Genomic DNA, 17610 nt, shown 5'->3' with positions numbered 1-17610 from the left:
AGGGGCAAATGAATGAGTACCAGATGGTCTTGCCTAGGATCCAGCTTGAAAGAAGACAGTGTCAGTGACAGAGGGCCTGAGCTGAAAAGGTGGCCACCACCCTGGATGTCGGCCAGTGGACTCTTGCCAGGACAGTCTTGTTCACTGAGCCTGGGATGGGAGTGGGGATGTCACCTCTGGAGTGGCTGAGACTCCTCCCACTACCAACACATTGGCCATAGCTTGAGGCTACCACCGTAAGCCGGACAGCAGGCCACATGAGCCCTAATGCTTCCTTCAGTGGAACAGGGACTCTGCTGTTTACGGAGAGGATCTAGAGACAAGAGTAAAAAGCGACCTGCCCAATGACACCCGGTTGACAAGCAAAGGCCCAAGTCACAGTCCTGACACCCAAGCCACCTCCTGCCACCATCCTCAACACACACACACACACACACACACACACACACACACACACACACGACTACTCAAGTACAAACCTGGCTAGAGCTGAGGTGGGGGGGCGGGGAAACGGGTAAGGCTCAGCCTGTACGGTCTTGAACCATGGGGAGTGTAGGGTGTTTCCTCTCACAGAGGGCCAGGACAGTCCCCTCAGAGCCACAGTCCAAGTCAACCCCCTCTAGCAGAAGCACTCTCACACACCTCATAACCCAGCAGCCCATCGGAGGACCATGCTCAACACAGCAGCCATGCAGACATGGCCTGGCCTGCTCAGTGCCAGCTACCCCATTCTCCTGGTGACCGACAATGCCCTTATTCACCTCTAGAGCCATCCACTCAGATCTCTCCTCCACCCAGATATGCCCCCAATCCTAGCTGGGCTCCTGTCCTGCTCAGGACCCAAAATATGATGTCTGCTGGCCAGGCTTCTGGTTGCTGCTTCATCAGAGATGTTGCAGTGCCAGAATCAGTGGCCTCGGTGCCCAAGATCCTGAGTGAGGGGCCACTGCAGATAGGTAGGTGGTTCAGTGATGGGAGATGCCCCTCCTGGCCTCTCTCTACTAGCTGCCCTTTTCCTTTGGGGGGGGGGATGGACCACACGGCTCTTCTCTTCACTCTCACTCTGTATTCATCCAGAAGTCATGAGTGGCATACAAAACCAGCTCTCTGAAGGGCCCAAGGTTAGCTTTTTGGTGGATAAGAGGGAAGTATCCCTGGGGGTTGGGCAGGAGACAGAGCTCCCAGTGTCCCCTCTGCCCTTGCTTTAATCTCCCTAAGGAGGCCAGATGAGCAGCTGCCCCTAGCCAGAGCTCTGGACCTTGGGATTAAGACCTGGATTAGGGACAGGCCTGTTCCTGCGAGCACAGCTCCAGCCCGGTGCCTGAACTGCACATGTGGCCAGAGGGCTCCGGGAAGCACCTAGGGACACAGTGTGTGGGCATGGCATGAAATCAAGTGTGGCTACGGATGCTGTGTGAGTCTGGGCTTGTTTCTGTGAGCACAAGGGGTCTTAGGAGTGATACATGGGAGGAGAGTCGCTACTGCTAATGTCTAGAGGCCATGTGCAGCCATCTGTGTCTTGGCATGTGTGCGTGCATCGGTGCATGCGCACGTGTACGAGTGCACGTGGAGGGCTGACGTTGACATCGGGTGTCTTCCTGATCCAGCTTTCCTGTTGAAGCAGAGTATCTTGCTGAACCTAGAGCTCAGTTCCTCAGAGCGTGGCTAGGCAGCTTGCTGAGGGGAGTCCTGGTCTTGGCTGGGATACTGGGATGCTGCTGGGATGCTGGGATGCTTCTTGGGCCACCACACCCACCTAGCTTTTCCCTGGATCCTAAGGGCCCAAACTCTGGTCTTCACATTTGCACAGCAAGAACTCCAATCGCCTAGCTATTTGCCCAGCCTTTGTGTGTACATCCGACTATCACAACACTGCCATAGCATCTCCTCCACCAAAATTCATCTGCAGCCACCAGGTTGAGGGATGAACCTCAGAAGCTGGGGATGGGGGAGAGGCAGCCTTTGGGGACTCTTGATCTCTCCAGCGTAAGCCTCAACCTAGCCCTGCCACTCCAGGCTCCTAGACATTGGCTTAGACACCTGGCAATATCTACATGCACTCCAAAGTGTAGGTCCTGGCAGAACCATGATAACAGCACGTGAGAAAGGGTCACCCAGGCACCATCACAGCCTTCAGGCAAGGTTTAAAAACATTTTCCCGCTGGGCGTGGTGGCGCATGCCTTTAATCCCAGAACTTGGGAGGCAGAGGCAGGTGGATCGCTGTGAGTTCGAGGCCAGCCTGGTCTACAAAGTGAGTCCAGGACAGCCAGGGCTACACAGAGAGACCCTGTCTCGAAAAAACATTTTCCCACTTCACGTGAGAACACGATTCCAGAAGCTTCCCGGGTCCCAGAGGACACAGGACCCTGACCTGGTATACCAGTTTCTATCTACTGTTCTCAGAGCAGCTTTGGCCTCAAAGCCCTTGCTGGTTAGAGGGAGAGATGAGCTCTTGACAAGGAGGTGAGGACGCCCGTAGGCATGTCTATCCCCGCTCTAACCAGACCCCTGCTCCTCCTCAAGTCCCCAGTGAGTCACAGTCAGGGATAAGAGAGATCCCTATCAGCCCAGGAGGGAGGGACAGCCTCAGGGAATCTGAGTAAGAGAGAGAAAACAGGGAAGGGAGGGGAGGGAGCAAAAATGGAGGAGGGGGAAGGGTGGCAGAAGGGGACACCTCAGCCCCCCCAGGGTCCACTTCCAAGGAGTCAGAGCACCCTTACATACACTTCCACACCCTGCCACCCCTAAACTGAAGCACCATGGCTACATCTCGCCAGCTGCGTTCCACTTCTCTCTTCTCCCCAGCTTGGGGGGGTGGCGGTCACACAGACGAGGGCCAGGGAGAAAAGACAAGGTGTTACAGTGAGAAGAACCAGAAATAGATGAAAATGAGGATGTGCGAAAATGGAGAAAAGAAACAATACAGCAATGTCAGACCGGGGAAAGCAAAAGAAAGTAGATGTGTGAATTGGGCAAAGAGATGATGATGTAATGGGAAAGGGGGGGGGATAGCAGCTGCAACAGTGTATCCAAGACAGGGCTCCCCAGAGGGGAGGTAACAATGTAACCCTGTAGGGAGCCAGACAAGATGAAGGCGTGAAGCAGGAGGGGGGCTTGCCAAAGTATCTTAACGTTCAGAAGAGCGGGGCCTGGGAATCAGCTGGAAGAGGGTAGGACAGACATAGGGCTCCCTCTGTCTTTGGCCACTAGGAAGACGGGTCATCTGGGCTGGGCTTTGGAGCATGAGTAGAAGTTCACTGGAGAGGTGAAAGGGGATAGACATAGGTGTGAAAAAGGCAGGCAATGGGCTACTCAGGTAGGGCAGTGTGCAGAGTACACAGGGCAGAGGAGCCAGTCTGAAGCCGTGCACTGAAAAATGGTAAGAATGGATGTGGCATAGATACAGGACAGGAGAGCGGCTGGGGGCAGCCAAGGGAGACTTCTTGAGAGAAACAAGTGGAACCAAGCCTGCAGTGTGAGCAAATGAAGACAGGTAAAAGACAGAACCTCGTGTAGGGACTGGTGTCCAGCCTGGGACTCCAGAGGGTTCCTAATCTCAGCTCAGTCATCAATTTGCCGTTATGTTGGGTCCTCTGCCACCCCCCACCCCCTAAACACACACACACACACACACACAGCCTAGGTTAGCTTCACCAGGGACAGTCATGACTGAACTGTCCTCATGATCAAAGTCAAGAAGGCCCTGGCCTGGGTCAGCACCCAGCCAAGTTCAGAGATCTGGCAAGATTTGGGCCCTAACTAGGTCTTCATGCAGCTCCAGACTCCACAACTGCTCTGATGCCGGCCGTTCTTGTAAGAGACAGGACACTAGTAGCAGACTGCATAGGTTCAAATCCCAACTCAGCCCTAACTAGCTCTGTGGCTCTGTGCAAATTACTTCATCTCTCTGCGTTTCTATCACATTTATGAAATCAAGATAATACCAATGACTTCTTGATGGGGCTAAGTAGGTTTTGATACACGAGGTTTGGTACCCAGCTGCATCTTACATGCCACACCGTCTGCTGCAGGGCAGAACACTGAGGTCTTACTTCGCTGCTGTTCACCTTGGGAGCTGTGTAGAGTGTGGAGGCTTCCGCATTGGGGCCTAGGATGGGTGGGGTGGGGCCAACTATTTCACCCCAGAATGTGCTGAGGGACACATCCAGGGACCTAGAAGTAGCCAGCCAGCAAGGCCACACACTTAGCAAGAACAGGGACAGAGAAAAACCCCCCATCCCAAAGAGAGGTGTGCTCCTCGCCCATGCCGGATGCTCCTCCTCTGGCTAGCAGCCCCACTGTTTCTCTCCACAGCTTGGTCTTCCACTAGACTATGGCCCTTCTTCCTGCTTCTAAGCCTTTGTTCACTTTGTCATCTTTCAAGGGCTGGAACCAAGAAGACTTCCTTCACAAGCCCTCCCTCAACCTCCAGAGTCAAACCAACACCTCACTCCCTTGACTCCTTCCTTTTCCATTTTGGAGGTTCATAAGGTCAGGAGCAAGACACCATGGGCTCACAAGTCACACAAGGCCTGTGGGGCCTGGCAGGTTCCGGCAGACCAGGACAAACAGCCAGTACTAGACTCACCACCCCCCCCCCCGCCCACCCCCACCCAGTGTCCCTCCTCTTATCTTAGAAATTGTGCTCAGTGTCCAGTTTCTGGGTGGCCTGGATGTGAGTGATCATGTCCCCAGGGAGGGTCAGAGAGAGGTGGCACTCAGTATGACCACAAAGGAAAGAGACTCCCACCGAGGCCCAAGAGGAACCATGAACAGGCCATGTGAACGGAGTGGGACACTGGAAGTCAGGCCCTGTCCTCAGCGATGATTACTGGCAGGCCCAGATCACCCCATCCGATGGCCCCATTTCACAGATGGTTGCCTTTCCCCGGATCACCTCTGAGCCCAGGCAATCTTAGAGGAAGTTAATACTGAAAATAAACCCTGCCACTCTCACAACTAGTGACTGCTGAGCCAGCTCTGTTCCCCAAAACCTAAAGGGCCAGGAGCCACCAGTCCCTCTTCTCATATGAGGACACCCTTCGGTGGCAGGGCTGCGCTCACCGTCAGTGGATGGAAGTGGGCTCCGGCCCTACCTCTACATATTTTTACCATCCCATAGTCATCCACAACCAGGCAGATTGGCTGTTCAGACTAATACCACAAGCCCCCAGCATGTACCCCGCATACAGTAAGGCACCCAATAAAGACTGCTGCACCGAGTAGCCCACCATCAGGATCCAGATGTCCTGCCCAAATCCTTACCACTGTGTGCTCTACTTGGCGGCCCAGTGCCTCAGGGAAGCACTTGGAAGAAGGCGGAGCAGAGTGCTCACCTTGGCAAGCCACCTGCTGCCCAGACCTCAGGGTTCCACATATAAGATAGGGTGACATGACACGGCTTCGCACAGGCTGTGCTGAGGACCCAGAGGTGCCTAGCACCTGGCAGAACCTTCTATGTTCTGACCACTGTCCTTGCCATTGTATTCCCTGCTGTCTGTCCTCACCCTCCAACAGGAGGCACCTCAAAGGCAGGGAGTGGGTGGGATTCAGATGCAAGCACTGTACCCCAGGTGAGGCAGTGACAAGAGTCAGAAGAAGAGGAGAGATGGACACCTACACCTCCCACACCCTGGAGAAGTGAGCCAGGCACGGGCTCCACCAGGTACCCGGAGCAGGGGCCAACAGATCTCCCTACTCCCAGGATTCCTCCGCTGTCCCAGGCCTGAAGATGGAGGGAGGGCGGGTCACCAAAGTACTATCACAAGCCTCCTCCCCCGCCCATTTCGGTGCCGGCCATGGGCGATCCAACTGGCAATCAGCCAGCTGCATGCTGCTACAGACTGGGGGCCACTTCTGCATGACTCCTCCAGCCTGACTAGGAGCTAAGGTGGGGCTGGGGTGGGGATCCACCAGGCAAGGAGAACATGTAGGATGCTCCAGAGCCGCTCAGACATGGCACACCCCTAAAGGTGTGATGACAACCTTAGCCACTCAGAGGCCCAGGGTAGGGCTGGGGCAGCTGAGCAGCTGAGCACGGACTCCACATCCTCTTAGCAGTGTGGGCTCTGGTGGGTATCTGGTCAGCCCAGAGCCTTGGAAGAACAACAGTGACACCAGCCTCCCAGAGAGGCCAGAAGGCTCAGTGATCTATGACCACAGAATGAACCACCATGTTTGGGCAAGGCCCAGGCTATACACTGAGAGGCACTGGCTAAGGTTAACCTCCTCTGCAGGATCGTCCCACTCTAAGGTCCCTTCCTAAACATTAACCAGGACTGGGGGACTCACAGAACACAGCCAAGGGCTCTGGGCTAAAGGACCGTGGGTATGTGGGCCGTGGCTGCTCAGATTCCATGAACACCACCCTACCCAGGGGTTTGCACAGAGGCAATTTGATCTTCTGGGAGTCCCAGGGCCATGGAGCCTGAGCCGTAGATAGCTCAAGCAACCTCCAGCCAACACTGTGGGGAACAGAATTTTCCAGAAGCTCCGCACCACAGAGCCTAGAAAATACTTAGTGTAATCTGGCCTAAATCCAGCCAGCTGCAGCTGGGAGTCCCAACTCTAGTTCTCCTACTCGGGGCCCAGGGCTTTGCTTCTCCCACACTCTGCAAGGAAATGCTGGCCCTGTTTCCAGACAGCAGCTATTTAGTAAGACCAAGAGGGCAAGAGGAAAAAAAAAAAAAAAAAGCAAAAGCCTGGGCAGTTAAAAGCAAGAAGCTAATCTAATGGGAGCAGGGACAGCCACCCCCTGCTCACCCCATCATTCCACTTCCAAACTTCCAAGTTATAAAGAGGCTCAGAGAGGTTAGGCCAATGTGCCCAGGTTACACAGCAAGAAACTGGAAACAGCCAGTTTCAACTCTCTCGCCAGTTGGCTCTTTCACGTTCACCTTCCCCTTCAGTGGCCCCCAAAACAATCAGAGCACCAAGGTCTGGGTGGGAAGACAAGCTCTGATGGCTCCAGCAATGTTATGAAAGGCAGCATGGAGCCCCGCTCCCCACCCCAGCCTGCCACCTTCAGCAATCAGGTGGGAAAGGTGCTACATCATTTGTCAGCGTCCCCTTAGCCCCTCTCCTACAGCTGGGCCTGCCAGCCCTGGCTGCTCAGAGTCCCCACCCCACCCCCACCCACACACCCCTCTGTAATCACTACTTCCTGTTCGGCCCTCAGACCAGGCCTGGTCTGTGGGAGTGGGGGAGGGGAAGAGCCACTGCTCTGGCTGGGGGCCTCCTCTGAAGTTGAGGGGCCAGAAAGTAAAGGCTGCCCAGCCTCCCAGAATCTCCGAAGGCTAGAAGCCAAGACAAGTGGAGTGGGGGGCAGTCAATAAGGCTAATGTTCCCGGGACATTTTGTGGGACAGGGATCCAAAGGGTCCAGGTGGTCACCGGCCCAGTCCTTGCTCAGGTTGGTGTTGGGAGACAGGATTGGGTGGTGGAAAGAAGGGGCCAGCCCCTAGGCAGTGCCCAGTTTGGTCGTCCTCCCTCCAGACACAAAATCACAGGGCAGCACGAAGCTGGGCTGGAGCCCAGAACCACAGCCTCATGGTCCTGGCCAGACTTGGTGGTGACAGTGTTACCACAGGCCAGGCCCCATGCAGCGCCCTGGTGCCACCCAGCCCATAAGCCATCTTCTCAGCTGCTCCCACCACACAGAAGCAGAGTCTCTGGCTGCATTATCTGTGTTTCCATGCTCTGTTCCCACTGCCCAGGCTTGGGCGCCCCAGAAGCTCCAGGTCTGTCAAGAAAGTACTGTACTCCCCTCATCTTTTCTTGGCCCTTGTGAGCCACTCCCTCTAGGCTGCCAGGACAGAGAGAAAGCAAGGGTCAGAGAGGTAGCGCTCAGAAAGAAAGGCTGGGGCAAGAGTCTGGGTTCCTAACGGCTTTCTAGGGGTGGGAGGTGGAGGAGGGGTACAAAGGCAGGTCTGGTGCCCTGTACAGAGCCAGGCACCCAAGATTCCAAATGTTTCCTGCCCTGTGCTTACCAACTCGACCCAATATAAACCCCTCAAGTGGTACACATCTGTTCTTGTTATTTGTTATTGTTGTCGTTTTGTTTTGTGTTTGGAGACCTTGTTTCTCTGTGTAGCCCTGGCCATTCTGGAACTCACTCTGTAGACCAGGCTGGCCTCGAACTCAGATATCCGTCTACCTCTGCCTCCGGAGGGCTGGGATTAAAGGTGTGCGCCACCTACCGATCTAGCTTTGTACACACCTTTTCAACAGCCCTTTTACAAAGTTCCCCCCCCCCCAGCCTGTCCCCCAACAACCCTTAGAGTCACCTGTTTGCAGGTGACAGGGACCTGTGAATTCGTAGGAGAGTCTTAAGAAAACACCTCTTTGCTGGGCGTGGTGGCACACACCTTTAATCCCAGCACTCAGGAAGCAGAAGCAGATGGATCACTGTGAGTTCAAAGCCAGCCTGGTCTACAAAGCAAGTCCAGGGCAGCCAAGGTTACACAGAGAAACCTGTCTCGAAAAACCAAAAGAAAAGAAAAAAAAAAGAAAAAGAAAAAGAAAAAGAAAAAGAAAAGAAAGAAAGAAAATCTCTCTTCTAGCTGCTTGTTACAACCCCCAAGACTATAGGAGAATTAAACGGGAACATGGATGGCATCTATGGTAAGATTGCCACCTACCAAATGGTCACCAAGAGCGAATGATGTGGCATTTGCCTATCATCCTAACAATCAGATGGCTAAGGCAGGAAAAATCACGAGTTCAAGGCCTATCCTAGGCTACAGAGTGAGACTTGGTCTCAAAAAATTATTTTAATAAGCAGAGTGGTGGTGGCGCACACCTTTAATCCCAGCACTAAGGAGGCAGAGGCAGATCTCTGAGTTCAAGGGCAGCCTGGTCTACAAAGTGAGTTCCAGGACAGCCAGGGCTACAAAGAAACCCTGTCTCAACCCCTAGTCCCCCAAAAGTAACAAATATATAACTTGGGGGATAAAAAGAACCCCCAGAGAGGTGAAGTAAAGTACCTAAGCTCACACAGCACGAGGGCATAGATCAGGACTGATGGCCAGGGCTGGCCCCAGCTCAGAACAGCTAGATTCTGGTTATGTGACTCTGACCAAGTCACCAAGTGTTGTGTGGCTCATTTCCTCAGCTGTAAAACAGGGATTCTGGTCAGTTCTAAGACTGTCCTGCACACATCCTACACTCAAGCACATAGAATGCCGTGGGCAGGGCATCAGAACTGTGTCTAGTATTCAGGCACAAACTGTGGCACCTACCTAGAGTCCCCCTCAGCCAGTTCCCTAGCTGGCCCAGAGGGCTCTTAGCAGCAGCCCTCTCCCCAAACAGCTTAGGGGAGGATGGGCGGAGTGGAGGGGGGCGGGGCAGTTTCCAGGAGCCTTCCTTCTCCCAAAGGAAGCAGGTGGTCCCTCCCACGCAGCCCAAGCACAGCTGTCCAGCTTTAGGAGGCTGCTTCTGCTCCGAGAGAACAGGAGGCTTCGGGTCCAAGCCCACAGCCCTGAAATTTGGACCCTGTTTCTAGAGGTGACAAGATGAGAGACTGGAGGGTTCCACAGGCTGCCATTGTGAACCCTATCAGCTTAGCTCAGAAAGCATCTTCCTTCAGGAAGCCTCCAAGGCTCCCCGCAAGAAGGGTCATCTCCAGAGAAGGCAGCATACTCCAGCTCCTAGTGGGAGGGGGAGGCTGAGCCGGATGCTGTCTAAAGCACAGAGAGGGTCTTGCGGTGGAGGAGCGCCTTGCCCAGATTGTACAGCAGGTGTCTGTCCTGGTGTCCAGCAGCACTGGAAAGTCATCGGGACTCTCAGTTCCAGTGCCTCTGAGTTCCTTTGCTCACTATGGTGCCTGGCCTGGAACAGTCCCAAGAGTCCCAGTTTTTCCTTTCTATAGTGAGGGCAACAGCTCATCAGAGCCTGGGAGGGCAAAGGGGAGGGTTCCTAGATGCAGGGGCCAAGCATCCACCTGCTAGCATGCATCTCACCTTCCCAAACACACAACAGTAACTCTGACAAAGAGCAGGGCACAGTGACTCATGTCTGTAATCCCAGAACTTGGGAGGTAGAGGCAGAAGGTGGGGAGTTCAAGATCATCTTTGCCTATCTATGTAGCAACTTTGCGGTAGCCTGAGCTACATGAGACCCTGCCCCGCCCCCAAAAAGGTATCTGTATGCACCAAGCAGTATGCTTTCACAAATCAGTTGAAAACCCAGCCCTGAGAGCAGACTGAATGGCATCTATGGTCACTCCCAGACCTGGACCTTAAAAGGACATTCTCCAATGGCTACAAGTTCTAGTGTCCCCACACTCCATGGCACTCTGGGAGTCACTTAAGCGGAGCAGCTGAGGTGGCCTGAGGTCCTCAGAGCCTTAGACATCCAGTCTCTCAAGACTGAAGCCTCAAATCTGTGGGTCAGGACACACCCCCAACTTGCCACAACCTGGACAAAACCAGCTTTCTTCCCCCCCTGCCCCAGAGTCCCATCCCCCATGTCCCATGCCCTCCCAGACTGGCAAGAAGACCCAGGGTCATCCTGTTCCTCCTCTCTTGAGCCAGCCACTGTCCTCAGAGGCCCCCACCAGAGGCCATCCTAGAACCACCAGCTGGGCTTCTAGTCTAAGCTCAGTCCTTGCTGAGAACACACCCTCTCCTCTGATGTGGCATTGCAGCAACCCAGGACCCTCTGACCCTTAGCCTCAGGCCAGGTAGCAGGGAAAAGCCCTTCTTCAACGGCCCTGGCCCCTCCCTGGGAGGACAGTGTGCCCACAGAAAGGACATCTCTGAGTCCCGCCCCTACCACAGTCCCTCCTCTCCTCAGCCAAGCCCACCTCCTAGGACTGTCACTCAGCATTGGTCTGAACCATCCCAGCCCCACTTTGCCTCCACGCCCATCTGGTTGAGGCTCTACTATATGTTGGGTCCCCACACTATTTATCGTGTCCCCACAATCTCCCTGGATCCTTTTCCTATTGGTAGCATATGTATTATCAACCTTTTTCCTTTCTGGGGACAGTAGCCTCTCTGTAGCCATTTGTCCTGAGCCCTATACACTCACACCAAAATACCCTCAAAGGGGCCACTGTGTCCACTCTTCCTCCGGGGAGGGCACCCTTAGTGCTCTTTACAGAGGGGAAAGCTGAGGGAGAAGAGTGGCCGGCTGGCTCGACCTCACCATGAATGGGTGGTGGTCGCTGGACTTTGAAACCAGGTCTTTGATATTGAGGGTAATTTTCTATAATGCTGATGAGAAACGGATCCCACTGCCAGTGTGGGCAGTGCCACCATTCTCTCAGGGACCTCTTCCCTTACCCCTATCAGAAGAAAAAAAAAAAAAGGACAAGGAATGGCCCACCAGAAACTATCCTGTGGTTCCCCCCACCAAAAAAAGCTAACGGTTCAAGCCCCTGCCTGCCTCCTTGCAACCTGGCTACCATGCTTAGGAGAGAAGGGGCGTGCCGGCCAGCCTGGCCTCTGGTGGTCATCTCGGAGGGTAGGGACAGCCATTGCTCCTAGAGTCAGCCATGGGGGTAGGACGCAGAAGTCCCCAGCTCACTCAGCCCACATCTAGACACTTATCAACTCCAAACTCACTTGGGACCTGGGTTCCTCAGGGCAGGGACTCCTCCACCTGCAGGACCCTCTTTCTCCTCCTCCACTAGCGAATCCAGGACCAAGTTCAACCCCATAGCTACTTCAGTTTCTCAAAGGGACAGTCAGGGGTCACCTAGTACACACCTCTGCCAGCATGCACGCCCATGTCTCCTGGGGTGGGAGCTGCACCAGGCCCACCAGCACCACACACCTGCACACACATTTGTGTGCTTTCTTTCACACAGTCCCATGGGTCAAAGCACACACCCCTCACCCGGCAGGCACTCAGCCATGGCCACGGTGGCACACGGCATGTACAATGGGTCACCCTAGTGTGGAGCAGGATGCCAATGGTATCCACCCATATGGACAGAGCCTTCCCCGTGCCCACACCCACAGGTGCCCACGCACCCTTCTCAGAGGGACACACTCACACACAGGGTCACCCTCATTCATCCCCGCGGGTCACCTTCATCGACTCACCTTCCCCTCCCCCTCGGGAGTTCCCACGGCCCTGTGGGCGGCTTGGGGTGGGGTGGGGGTGGGAAGGAGGAGACCCCAGAGGATACCAGACGCATACGCTTCCCGGCGGGGAAGGGACCCGGAGAGACCGGGACACACCCAGCGCGGCGCGCGGCGAGGGGACACGCAAAGACACGCGGGGGGCTGGGACACGCGGGAGACCCTCCTGGGGCCCATCACTCACCCCCGCGGCGCGGCCGGCCAGGAGCAGCAGCAGCAGCGGTGGCAGCAACAGCCCGCGGGCCCCGGGCGCGTGGGTGGCGGTGTCCACGCGCGGCCCTTGTGCGGTCCCGCGGCGCGGCGGCCCGGGCTTCATGGCGGCCTTTGTTCGCGGCGCGGGCTGCGCGGGACCTGCGCTCGGCTCCTCGGCCGCCGGCTCCGCCTCGCTCGCTCGCTCGCTCGCTCGCTCGCGGCTCCGCGCCCACAGCGGCCGCGCCCGCAGGAAGCGTCGCCGCCGCCGCCGCCGCTGCCGCCGCCACCGCCGCCCCCCGCGCGGGCGGGGCGAGCAGGAGGGCGGGGCCGCGGCGACAGCACCACGCGACACGGCACCCCCAACCCCGGCCTCAGTTTCCCCAGGTGCGGTGGGACCTAGGGACGTTGATGTCTGCTCCCCGCGCCCCCCCACCCCCAACTGTGGATCCGCGAAACACGCGGTGAGCGAGCCGCGGGAGAACCTGCTCCTCCAGATAGCACAGGAGGTCTCTCCTACTCCAACAGGATGATGTCAGAGGACAGCCCGACCCCGGCCTGGGGTCCCCCTGGTCCTCCTTTGCCTGTCTCTGTCTGAGAGAAACTGACACCCCTGGGGTGCCCTGAGTTCGGGAAGCAGGGGCTTGGGTCACTCGTGGGGAGCACCAGCACGCATCTGGCTCCACACATACTCTTGAAGTCAACAACGTTTTCCATTCACAAGAGCTCAGTTACACCAAGACGCCTCAGGCGAGCTGGTAAGAGTAGGCATTGGTGGCACACGAACCTACCAGGACCCCCTTGAGGTCAATGCAGTCAGCATTACCCCTTTGACACAGGTCCTTGTCATGCACAGGCCCTTGGAAAGAAATGCAGAGTATGAAGCTCAGCACCATATAAGGCAGAGTGTGAGATGGGTTCCCCAGAGGGAGTGAGAGGCTAGGGCAGCGCAGGTATGCAAGGCCTGCCTAGCGGCCCTGAATAGCCATCCCGAGCAGAGGGAGGGGGCTACCTAGCGGTTTACAGAACACTAGGAAAGAACCAAGCTTGGGAGTGAATGCCTGTACCCCAGCACTTAGAACTTAGAAGTTCTCAAAGTTCAAGGCTAGCCTGGACTGCATACCACGTCCCTATCTTTACAAAAATAAAGGGAGAAGGGGGCTGGAGAGGGGCTCAGCAGTTAAGAGTGTGTATTCCCTGAGGATGTACGTTTACTTCCCAGCATCCACATCAGGCAGGCTACAACCCCAGCTCCAGGAAATCCTAAACTGTTAGCTTCCAAGGACACCTGCACTCATGCACGCGCGCGCACACACACATGTATGCACACATACATGCATGTGAATAATAAATCTTTTTTAAATAATAAAAATAAACCTTGACAGTTCTTTTTGTTTAGAAGATGAGGTTTTACGTAGTCCAGGCTGACCTTAAACTTGCTATGTACCCAAGATAGCCTTAAATGTCTGATCCTCCTGCCTCCGACACATCCAATTTATACTGTACCTTAAGAATCAAACCCAGGGCTTTGTGCAGACAAGGAGTGTGCTCCACCAACTGAGCCCCCAAAAGCAATCTTTTGAATCAATTCCATTCCCGAGTATTTTGGCGTTTGGAGCCACGGTGCCTTGGAGAATAGGACAGGAAAGATCGGCTTGCCAAGGAGTCAAGGGCTGACTTTATTACTAGCAGAGTTGGGAGCTGGGTTTCAGCCAGTGCTTGGGTTCAAGTCCTGGTTCTGACAGTCATGAGCTGTGATGCTTGAATATGCCACTTCACCTCTCTGAGCCAACTTCCCAGGGTGTGGAGCTCAATCTGGGAAAGTTGGCGAGTGCTTCTCTTTCGTGTACTGGGAGTTCAACCAATGTGGTTGGGATTCAGATGTGGACATGACATCACCTCCCAGAGTGGCCAAGCCGACCAAGAGGACAGACTGGTTCTGAGGTGCTGCTCCCAAGGGCCCCCAGGGATCAAGGAGCCCCAAAGGAGTGGCAAAGAAAACCTTGGGATAGCTGGACCTGACTGACGACAGAGTACTGAGCTGCCGGTGCAAGCAAGGCTCAGAGAGCTCTTAGGAGGCTACCAGGTTGCCTGGGGGAATATGGTTCAGACCACAAACTCCCTTCTCCGAGATCCGGGCAGGAAACCTTGTAGGGAATCTTTGGCCAGGAGCGCCACCTGCTGGTTGTCATAGGTATAGTCACAGATAGGGCTGAGGCGGGAGTCTCCCTGGGAATCGGTGCACATTTAGTCCCCGGGCACACCGTTGCATCACAGGTCACCCTCCCTATACCACCATGTGTGTCCTGACCACACACCAGGACACCGGTGCCTCCTTTTCTGTGCTATCCCATCCAAACAGACTCTAGTCTCAGGTCACCTGGCAAAAACTTCCTGACTCCCAAGAGGTAAGCGGTCCTGACCACACCCACTTGCCTTCAACAGTCTTTCTGTCTTTCCTGGAACTGAAAATCCAGGTCCTCAATGGACAACAGCTGCAGGGCTCCAACTAAGCTGCCTGTAGCCACATTTCTCTATGGCATGATGCCATCCCTGTTTTTTCAAAGCTGAAGAAGAATTGGGCAGGTTTTGGGTTTTTTGTTTGTTGGTTGGTTGGTTGGTAAACTTGACACAAACTGCAGTGGAGCCTCAATTGAGAAAAAGCCTCAATTGGCTTAGCCCATAGGCAGGTCTGTGGGGCGTCTTCTTGATCAATGGTTGAAGATGTGGAACACCCCAGCCCGCTATGAGCAGTTTGATCCCTGAGCACATGGTCCTGGGGTGTATAAGAAAGCAGGCTGAGGTGGGACAATGATGGCTCAGTGATTAAGAGCACAGGCTGCTCTTCTAGAGGACCTGGGTTCAATTCCCAGGATCTACAAGGTAGCTCACAACTGCCTGTGACTCCAACCCTTGAGGATCTGATGCTCTCTTCTGGTACCCTTGGGCACACACGTACTGCACAAACACACATATAGACAGAACTCTTTAAAAAAAAAAAAAGATTTATTTATGTATTATGTATACAGTGCTCTGGCATACACCTGCATGCCAGAAGAGGGCACCAGACCTCAGATGGTTGTAAGCGAATTGAACTCGGGATCTCTGGAAGAGCAGCCAGTGCGCTCAACCTCTCAGTCATCTCTACAGCCCCCAGGCAAAAAACAAAGCAAAGCAAAACAAAAAAACAAAAAACCTCTTACATATAAAAATAAATAAATGTTTAAGCCATGCAGTGGTGGCATGTCTTTAATCCCAGCACTCAGAAGGCAGAGGCAGGTGGGCCCCTGATTTGAGGCTTGCCTGGTCTACAGAGCAAAGTCCCAGGACACCTAAGGCTACAGAGAGAAACATTGTCTCAAAAGAAGGAGAAGGAGGAGGAGAAGGAGGAGGAGGAAAGGAAGGAAGAACAGAAAAGAAAGAAAGGAGGGCAGGAAGGAAGAAATAAAGAGATCAGGCTGAGCAAGCAATAGGAAACAAGTCAATAAACACCTTTCCTGTGTTTCAGCTCCTGCCTCCAGGTTCCTGCAATGAGTTTCTGCCCTGCCTTTCCCTCAGTGACTGAGTGCGACCCGAGAGCTGTAAATTAAAACAAACTCTTTCCTTTCCACATTGCTTTTGGTCATGTTTTATCACAGCATTAGAAAGCAAACTAGGGCAAGGGTCTAGACACACACACACACACACACACACACACACACACACACACACACACACACACACACACACACACACACACACACCCTTACCATGCAAGCCAGCCAGTGAGGGTCAAGACCTTGGCCTCCAGGCTAACTCCAGACTGTGTTGGGAGTGTTTGATGAGTGAATTCAAGAGTCACTGAGGAGGGCTGGAGAGATGGCTCAGAGGTTAAGAGCGCTGGCTGTTCTTCCAGAGGTCCTGAGTTCAATTCCCAGCAACCACATGGTCACAGGCATCTATAATGAGATCTGGTGCCCTCTTCTGGCATGCTGGTGTACATGCAGACAGTATAGATAACAAATAAATAAATCATTTTTTAAAAAGTCACCGAGGGACATTCCAAACCAAGGACATGCTCAGATGCAGCCTGGCACCCAGGTGATTCCCAGAGTCATGTCTCACCGATCCCTTACACTTCTGTGAAACTGTCTCCTAACTAGGGGAGTCCCCAAGAAAGAGTTATCAAGGTTGCACCCCAGACCTGAGAGAACCCAGCCTGCTGGCTCTGAGGGCCCCCACTCTTCAGTTGGAGAACCTGGAGTGGCTCAGAGGTAGGTAATTTACTTCTGGTCTCACAGGCAGGAAGTCGGCGAGTCAGTATTTGAACCCGGAATCTTGGCCCAGCCCTTTTTTTTTTTTTGTAATGTATTTATTATTTATACAGTATTTTGCCCACATGTGCACCTGCCCACCACAAGAAGGTACCATATCTCATTACAGATGGTCATGAGCCACCATGTGGTTACTGGAAATTGAATTCAGGACCTTTTGAAAGAGCAGATGGTGCTCTTAGCCTCTGAGCCATCTCCCCAGCCCATGGCCCAGCTCTTTAAAAAAAAAAAAAAAAGGTGTACATTGTTTGCGTACATGTATTTGGGGCGGGGGGGCGAGCTTGAATGAAGGTCCACTTGGAAGCCAGAAGAATGCATCAGACCTCTGGAGAGAGAGGTTCAGATAATCATGAGCCACTGGATGTGACTCCTGGGACCCAAACTCAGGGCCTCTGAAAACACGACAAGTTCGCTTAACTACCCAGCCATCTCTCTAGAAAAAAAAAAAAAAAACCTTAAAAATAAAAATAAGCCAGGCAGTGGTGGCACACGCTTTTAATCCCAGAACTTGGGAGACAGAGACAGGCAGATCTCTGTGAGTTCAAGGCCAGCCTGGTCTATAAAGCGAGTCCAGGATAGTCAAGGCTACAAGAGAAACTCTGTCTCGAAAAACCAAAAAAAAAAATAATAATAATAATAATAAATTAAATAAATAAAAATAAACAAATAGAGACAGTCAGTCTCACTATGTAGCCTAGGCTGGCCTGGATTTTTTTTTTGTTGTTGTTGTTGTTGTTTTGGTTTTGGTTTTTGCTTTAAGGATTTTTTTATTAAATATTTTTTATTTTTCTGTCCTGGACTCACTTTGTAGACCAGGCTGGCCTTTAACTCAGAGATCTGCTTGCCTCTGCCCCACAGACTGCTGAGATTATAGTTGTGTGCCACTACCCCCAGCTTGTGAAAAAGTTTCTTTTTTTGTTTGTTTGTTTTTGTTTTTGTTTTGAGACAAGGTTTCTCTGTTTAACAGCTCTGGCTGTCCTGGAACTCTCTCTGTAGTCTAGGCTGGCTTTAAACTCACC

At 53.7% G+C, this 17610-nt stretch overlaps 1 protein-coding gene across 1 annotated transcript in view; it reads right to left on the bottom strand.

Annotated features, from left to right (window-relative positions):
• Sdc3 (syndecan 3) overlaps positions 1-12420 on the bottom strand; it is a 30529-nt gene extending 18109 nt beyond the window's left edge. Inside the window, exon 1 of the mRNA XM_051171413.1 lies at positions 12274-12420. Coding sequence (XP_051027370.1) covers positions 12274-12405 — 132 coding nt within the window. The 5' untranslated portion in view covers positions 12406-12420. The remainder of the gene's footprint in view (positions 1-12273) is intronic.
• Between the last annotated feature and the right edge of the window lie 5190 nt (positions 12421-17610).

Source organism: Acomys russatus, chromosome 29 (assembly GCF_903995435.1).
Source record: "Acomys russatus chromosome 29, mAcoRus1.1, whole genome shotgun sequence".
Taxonomy (NCBI): Eukaryota; Metazoa; Chordata; class Mammalia; order Rodentia; family Muridae; genus Acomys; species Acomys russatus.
This window is presented reverse-complemented; position numbering and strand designations above follow the sequence as displayed.